This window comes from Somniosus microcephalus, unplaced genomic scaffold, assembly GCF_052327205.1.
Source record: "Somniosus microcephalus isolate GS21.2 unplaced genomic scaffold, FLI_Smic_1.0 unresolved_chr1, whole genome shotgun sequence".
In the NCBI taxonomy this organism is placed as follows: domain Eukaryota; kingdom Metazoa; phylum Chordata; class Chondrichthyes; order Squaliformes; family Somniosidae; genus Somniosus; species Somniosus microcephalus.
In genome coordinates, this window is record NW_028225179.1 from 37955591 (window position 1) to 37963920 (window position 8330).

An 8330-nucleotide genomic window follows, 5' to 3' on the forward strand; every position below is an offset into this window, starting at 1 on the left:
TTTTTGATTAATTATGAATGGACCTTTACCTTGGCCCCGCCCCTCGTCCGGTGGTTTGGCCCCGCCCCCCACGCGGTTGCCAGGGTGACGGCCTGTTTGTTTGTCCCGCCCCCTCCCCTCTCCACTTGTCGGCTGTTTGAAGTGTCGGCGAGCGACAGATCCAGGGAGCTGTAATTGAACATACCCCCCTCCTTGTGTGAGCTGTCTGGCAACATACCCCCCTCCTTGTGTGAGCTGTCTGGCAGGTAAGAGGGCATCAGCTCACCCAGGAATGGGAGCAATGGGCAAGAATGGGGCAACTGGGCAGAGATAGGAGCAACTGGGCAGAGACAGGGGTAACTGGGAAGAGGAATGGGGGCAACAGAGACAGGGGCAAATGGGCAGAAATGCGGGCAACTGGGCAGAGACAGGGGGTCCCTCAGTACTGCCCCTCCGACAGTGCGGCACTCCCTCAGTACTGCCCCTCCGACAGTGCGGTGCTCCCTTAGTACTGCCCCTCCAACAGTGCGGCACTCCCTCAGTACTGACCCTCCGACAGTGCGGCACTCCCTCAGTACTGATCCTCCGACAGTGCGGCGCTCCCTCAGTACTGCCCCTCCGACAGTGCGGTGCTCCCTTAGTACTGCCCCTCCAACAGTGCGGCACTCCCTCAGTACTGCCCCTCCGACAGTGCGGTGCTCCCTTAGTACTGCCCCTCCAACAGTGCGGCACTCTCTCAGTACTGCCCCTCCGACAGTGCGGTGCTCCCTTAGTACTGCCCCTCCAACAGTGCGGCACTCTCTCAGTACTGCCCCTCCGACAGTGCGGCACTCCCTTAGTACTGACCCTCCGACAGTGCGGCACTCCCTCAGTACTGCCCCTCCAACAGTGCGGCGCTCCCTCAGTACTGCCCCTCCGACAGTGCGGTGCTCCCTTAGTACTGCCCCTCCAACAGTGCGGCACTCTCTCAGTACTGCCCCTCCGACAGTGCAGTGCTCCCTTAGTACTGCCCCTCCGACAGTGCGGCACTCCCTCAGTACTGATCCTCCGACAGTGCGGCACTCCCTCATTACTGTCCCTCTGACAGTGCGGCGCTCCCTCAGTACTGCCCCTCCGACAGTGCGGTGCTCCCTTAGTACTGCCCCTCCAACAGTGCGGCACTCCCTCAGTACTGCCCCTCCGACAGTGCGGCGCTCCCTCAGTACTGCCCCTCCAACAGTGCGGCACTCCCTCAGTACTGACCCTCCGACAGTGCGGCACTCCCTCAGTACTGATCCTCCGACAGTGCGGCACTCCCTCAGTACTGATCCTCCGACAGTGCGGCACTCCCTCAGTACTGCCCCTCTGACAGTGCAGTGCTCCCTCATGGAGTCATACAGCACAGAAAGAGGCCCTTCGGCCCATCGTGTCCGCGCCGGCCATCAAGCCCTGTCTATTCTAATCCCATTTTCCAGCACTTGGTCCCTAGCCTTGTATGCTGTGGCGTTTCAAGTGCTCATCTAAATGCTTCTTGAATGTTGTGAGGGTTCCTGCCTCTACCACCCTTTCAGGCAGTGAGTTCCAGATTCCAACCACCCTCTGGGTGAAAAAGGTTTTCCTCAAATCCCCTCAAAACCTCCTGCCCCTTACCTTGAAACTATGCCCCCTGGTTATTGACCCCTCTACTAAGGGGAAAAGCTCCTTTCTATCTACCCTATCTATGCCCCTCATAATTTTGCACACCTCAATCAGGTCCCCCTTCAGCCTTCTCTGCTCTAAGGAAAACAACCCCAGCCTGTCCAGTCTCTCTTCATATCTGAAGCGCTCCAGCCCAGGTAACATCCTGGAGAATCTCCTCTGCACCCTCTCCAATGCAATCACATCCTTCCTATAGTGTGGCGACCAGAACTGCACACAGTATTCCAGCTGTGGCCTAACTAGCGTTTTGTACAGCTCCATCATAACCTCCCTGCTCTTATATTCTATGCCTCGGCTAATGAAGGCAAGCATCCCATATGCCTTCTTAACCACCTTATCTACCTGTCCTGCTGCTTTCAGGGATCTATGTACATGCACACCAAGGTCCCTCTGATCCTCTGTCCTTCCTAGGGTCCTACCATTCATTGTGTATTCCCTTGCCTTGTTAGTCCTCCTAAAATGCATCACCTCACACTTTTCAGGGTTAAATTCCATTTGCCACTGTTCTGCCCATCTAACCAACCCGTCTATATTGTCCTGTAGCCTGAGGCTTCCCTCCTCGCTATTTACCACTCCACCAATTTTTGTGTCATCTGCGAACTTACTGATCATACCTCCTACATTCATATCTAAATCATTAATGTACACTACAAACAGCAAAGGACCCAGCACCGATCCCTGCGGTACACCACTGGACACAGGCTTCCAGTCACAAAAACAACCTTCGACCATCACCCTCTGCCTCCTGCCACTAAGCCAATTTTGGATCCAATGTGCCAAATTGCCCTGGATCCCATGGGCTCTTACCTTCTTGACCAGTCTCCCATGCGGGACTTTGTCAAAAGCCTTACTAAAGTCCATGTAGACTACATCAACTGCACTACCCTCATCCACGCACCTAGTCACCCCCTTGAAAAATTCAATCAAATTGGTCAGACATGATCTCCCCCTGACAAAGCCACGCTGACTATCCCTGATTAATCCTTGCCTCTCCAAGTGGAGACTAATTGTGTCCCTCAGAATATTTTCCAATAATTTCCCTACCACTGATGTTAGGCTCACTGGCCTGTAATTCCCTGGTTTATCCCTGCTACCCTTCTTGAATAATGGTACTACATTTGCTGTTCTCCAGTCCTCTGGTACCTCCTCTGTGGCCAGAGAGGTTCTGAAAATTTATGTCAGAGCCCCTGCAATCTCCTCCCTTGCCTCACGCAGCCTGGGATACATCCTGTCTGGGCCTGGGGATTTATCCACTTTTAAGCCTGCTAAAACCGCTAGTACCTCCACCCTCTCAATACTAATTTGTTCAAGTATATCACAATCCCCCTGCCTGATTTCTATGCCTACATCGCCCTTCTCCATAGTGAACACAAATGCAAAATATTCATTTAAAACCTCACCTACATCTTCCGGCTCTACACACAGATTGCCACTTTGGTCGCTAATGGGCCCTACTCTTTCCCTGGTTATCCTCTTGCCCTTAATATATCTTATAAAACACCTTGGGATTTTCCTTTATTTTGCCCGCCAGTGTTTTTTCATGCCCCCCCCTCTTTGCTCTCCTAATTTCTTTTTTAAGTACCCCCCTGCACTTTCTATACTCCTCAAGGGCTTTGACACAGTACTGCTCCTCCGACAGTGCAGTGAGTGCTGCCCCTCTGACAGAGCAGCACTCCCTCAGTACTACTGCACTGGAATCCATTGTTAAGGAAGTGGTATCAAGTCACTTAGAAAATCATAACATGATCAGGCAGAGTCAACATGGTTTTATGAAAGGGAAATCGTGTTTGAGAAATTTATTCTTTGAGGATGTAACTAGCAAGGTAGATAAAGGGGAACCAGTGGATGTAGTATATTTGGGTTTCCAAAAGGCATTCGATAAGGTGCCACATAAAAGGTTGTTACACAAGATTAGGGCTCATGGGGTTGGGGGTAATATAGTAGCACGGATAGAGGATTGGTTAACGGACAGAAAGGGCTTGATGGCCTGGCTCTGATTTTAAGGTTATTTCCCCTTGTTCTGGACTCCCCCCCCCCCCCCCCCCACCAGAGGGAATAGTTTCTCTCAAAGAAACATTGAAGATAGGAGCAGGAGTCGGCCATTCGGCCCCTCGAGCCTGCTCCGCCATTCAATGAGATCATGGCTGATCATCCAAATTCAGTACCCTGTCCCTGCTTTCTCCCCATATCCCTTGATCCCTTTAGCCTTAAGAAATATATCCAACTCCTTCTTGAATATATTTAATGAATTGGCCTCAACTGCCTTCTGTGGTAGAGAATTCCACAGGTTCACCAATCTCTGGGTGAAGAAATTCCTCCTCATCTCTGTCCTAAATGGCTTACCCCTTATCCTTAGACTGTGACCCCTGGTTCTGGACTCCCCCGCCATCGGGAACATCCTTCCTGCATCTAGTCTGTCTAGTCCTGCTAGAATTTTATAAGTTTCAATGAGATCCCCTCTCATTCTTCTAAACTCCAGCGAGTATAAGCCCAATCGACCCAATCTCTCCTCATACGTCATTCCTGCCATCCCAGGTATCAGCCTGGTGAATCTTCGCTGCACTCCCTCCATGGCAAGAACATCCTTCCTCAGATAAGGCGACCAAAACTGCACACAATACTCAAGGTGTGGCCTCACCGAGGCCCTGTACAACTGCAGCAAGACATCCTTGCTCCTGTACTCGAATCCTCTCGCTATCAAGGCCAACATACCATTTGCCTTCTTAACCGCCTGCTGCACCTGCATGCTTACCTTCAGCGACTGGTGCACAAGGACACCCAGGTCTTGTTGCACTTCCCCTTCTCCCAATCTATTGCCGTTCAGATAATAATCTGTCTTCCTGTTTTTGCCACAATCGACCCTATCGAATCCTTAAACACCTCGATTAGATCACCCCTTAATCTTCTAAACTCGAGGGAATACAAGCCCAGTCTGTGCAACCTGTCCTCGTAATTTAACCCTTTTAGCCCCGGGTATCATTCTGGGGAATCTGCGCTGCTCCCCCTCCGAGGCCGATATATCCTTCCTGAGGTGGGGGGCCCAGGACTGAACACAGTTACTCCAGAGGGGTCTGACCAGAGAGTTGTGAGGTTGTGGGATTCACTGTTGGGTTAGTGATTGAGGCAGACACACGATCAATATTTGAGATTAGACTGGATAGGTGGAATAAGGGAAGGGGTTCAAGGGATAGGGTTTTTTCTCACATGTAGGGCTGAACTGGAACAGGGTGTGGTTGGGCTGAATGGACTCTTTCCGTGTTGGACCTTCTGCGTATTTCAGTATCACCCTAGGGAGCAGGATAGAGTGCCCGTACCCCGGGGAGAGTCGGTGCCTGCAGGGACCCGTACCCCGGGGAGAGTCGGTGCCCGCGGGGACCCGTACCCCGGGGGGAGTCGGTGCCCGCGGGGACCCGTACCCCGGGGAGAGTCGGTGCCCGCGGGGACCCGTGCCCCGGGGAGAGTCGGTGCCCGCGGGGACCCGTGCCCCGGGGAGAGTCGGTGCCCGTGGGGACCCGTACCCCGGGGAGAGTCGGTGCCCGCGGGGACCCGTACCCCGGGGAGAGTCGGTGCCCGCGGGGACCCGTGCCCCGGGGAGAGTCGGTGCCCGTGGGGACCCGTACCCCGGGGAGAGTCGGTGCCCACGGGGACCCGTACCCGGGGAGAGTCGGTGCCCGCGGGGACCCGTGCCCCGGGGAGAGTTGGTGCCCGCAGGGACCCGTGCCCCGGGGAGAGTCGTGCCCGCGGGGACCCGTACCCCGGGGAGAGTCGGTGCCCATGGGGACCCGTACCCCGGGGAGAGTCGGTGCCCGTGGGGTAAATAGAGGGGTTTGTGAGGAAAGTCTACATGGGGTGAGGGATATGGGGAGACGGTGGGTAGGTGGGGTTGAGGAATTTTGTGGGAAGTGCGTTGGGGATGGAGGATTTGGGAGATGGATGATTGAGGGGTTGGGAGATGGATGATTGAGGGGTTGGGAGATGGAGGATTGAGGGGTTGGGAGATGGAGGATTGAGGGGTTGGGAGATGGAGGATTGAGGGGTTGGGAGATGGAGGATTGAGGGGTATGGGAGATGGAGGATTGAGGGGTTGGGAGATGGAGGATTGAGGGTTGGGAGATGGAGGATTGAGGGGTTGGGAGATGGAGGATTGAGGGGTTGGGAGATGGAGGATTGAGGGTTGGGAGATGGAGGATTGAGGGGTTGGGAGATGGAGGATTGAGGGGTTGGGAGATGGAGGATTGAGGGTTGGAGATGGAGGATTGAGGGGTTGGGAGATGGAGGATTGAGGGGTTGGAGATGGAGGATTGAGGGACTGGGAGATGGAGGATTGAGGGACTGGGAGATGGAGGATTGAGGGACTGGGAGATGGAGGATTGAGGGACTGGGAGATGGAGGATTGAGGGACTGGGAGATGGAGGATTGAGGGACTGGGGATGGAGGATTGAGGGACTGGGGATGGAGGATTGAGGGACTGGGGATGAGGATTGAGGGACTGGGGATGGAGGATTGAGGAGTTGGGGATGGAGGATTGAGGGACTGGGGATAGAGGATTGAGGAGATGGAGGATTGAGGGGTTGGAGATGGAGGATTGAGGGACCGGGATGGAGTGTTGAGGGGTTGGAGATGGAGGATTGAGGACTGGGGATGAGGATTGAGGGACTGGGGATGGAGGATTGAGGGACTGGGCGATGGAGGATTGAGGGTTGGGAGATGGAGGATTGAGGGGTTGGAGATGGAGGATTGAGGGGTTGGGAGATGGAGGATTGAGGGTTTGGGAGATGGAGGATTGAGGGTTGGGAGATGGAGGATTGAGAGGTTGGGGGATGGAGGATTGGGAGATGGAGGATTGAGGGGTTGGGATGGAGGATTGAGGGGTTGGGGATGAGGATTGAGGGGTTGGGGATGGAGGATTGAGGGGTTGGGGATGGAGGATTGAGGGGTTGGGGATGGAGGATTGAGGGGTTGGGGATGGAGGATTGAGGGGTTGGGGATGGAGGATTGAGGGTTGGGGGATGGAGGATTGAGGGTTGGGGATGGAGGATTGAGGGGTTGGGGATGGAGGATTGAGGGGTTGGGGATGGAGGATTGAGGGACTGGGGATGGAGGATTGAGGGACTGCGAGATGAGGATTGAGGGTTTGGGGATGGAGGATTGAGGGGTTGGGGATGGAGGATTGAGGGGTTGGGGATGGAGGATTGAGGGGTTGGGATGGAGGATTGAGGGGTTGGGGGATGGAGGATTGAGGGACTGGGGATGGAGATTGAGGGACTGCGAGATGGAGGATTGAGGGTTTGGGAGATGGAGGATTGAGGGATGGAGGATTGGGGGATGGAGGATTGAGGACTGGGAGGTGGAGGATTGAGGGACTGGGAGGTGGAGGATTGAGGGACTGGGGATGGAGGATTGAGGGACTGGGGATGGAGGATTGAGGGGTTGGGAGATGAAGAGGGATGGGAATGAAGAGGTTTGAAGGATTGGGAGATGGAGCGTGTTATGTGATAAATCGGGTTGGGGAAGTGTGCGAAGTTGGTGTTGGGGTCATGGTTGGGAGGACAGGGTTGGGGTCATGCGGGGTTGGTGACTAGGGAAGGAGGTCGGGGTTCGGGGGGGTCAGGGCAGGATTGGGGTCAAGGTGCGAGGGCAGGGTCGGCCAGCCTTCCAACGCATCTCTCCCGCCTTTTGCTTTTCTCTCTTCTTCCCCTCCGCAGCTTCGATGAGCAGTGCCGTTGCCGACCTCCGCCCAGACTCGACCACCCGACCTCGCGCCGCCTCCCCCATGAATTACCGCAGCTACGGCTTGTTCCGGCGGTCGCCTCCGCCCCAGGTGGGCATCGCCCTGGTCACCCTGGGGGGCATCGCTCAGATCACGCCCTCGCTCTTCCTCAGCGGCGGCAACGCGGCGGCCAACCGGCACACGGTCGTCACCCGGGGCGTCACCTGCATCGTCAACGCCACCGTGGAGATTGCCAGCCCGCAGTGGCCGGACGTCGAGTACCTGAAGGTGCCCTTGCCCGACCTGCCCCACGCCCCGCTCTCCCTCTACTTCGACACGGTGGCGGACAAGATCCACCAGGTGGCTCGGAGGAACGGCCGGACGCTGGTGCACTGCGTGGCCGGTGTCAGCCGCTCCTCCACCCTTTGCATCGCCTACCTGATGAAGCACCACAAGCAGAACCTGCTGGAGGCCCACGACTGGGTCAAGGCCCGCCGGCCCGTCATCCGGCCCAACTTCGGCTTCTGGCGCCAGCTCATCGACTACGAGAAGCGCCTCTTCGGCAAGAACAGTGTCCGCATGGTGCCCTCGCCCGTGGGCATGGTGCCCGACCTTTACGAGAAGGAGACGCGGGGACTTATCCCGTACTGGGCCTTTAGATAAAACGCAAGGACAGAGAGTTACGTCTGATGTTTTTGGCGGGGGGGTGGGTGGGGAAGGGAGGGAGGGAAGGGCGGGGAGTAATAACAAAAACAGGTGGATTAATGGAAAAATAAAACTTCAGAAGGGGAGATGCCTCAGTTGTTGAAGGTTGGTACCAAACTGGCACAAGAGATCCCATCTACGAGGCCGGGGTGGGGGGGAAGGAGCAGAGGGTGAGCTCCCGTAAGGCTGTGTCTGTTCCCACCATCCCACCTCCTTCCCCCACCTCTGCGGGCAGCCCGAGGGTCTCGGACGCTGGTCT

General features: G+C 55.8%; 1 protein-coding gene across 1 annotated transcript; it reads left to right on the top strand.

Moving 5' to 3' along the window:
- Window positions 1–216: 216 nt before the first annotated feature.
- LOC147094643 (dual specificity protein phosphatase 14-like) lies at window positions 217–8045 on the top strand. The gene is made up of 2 exons (XM_085973943.1): window positions 217–245; window positions 7362–8045. Exon 2 carries the CDS (start codon window positions 7367–7369, stop codon window positions 8027–8029), a length of 663 nt encoding a protein of 220 aa, XP_085830069.1. The 5' UTR covers window positions 217–245; window positions 7362–7366; the 3' UTR covers window positions 8030–8045.
- The last annotated feature ends 285 nt before the right edge of the window (window positions 8046–8330 follow it).

Coding starts and splice junctions, on each gene's coding strand:
- LOC147094643 (XM_085973943.1), top strand. CDS start 7,367: ATGAGCAGTGCCGTTGCCGACCTCCGCCCAGACTCGACCACCCGACCT.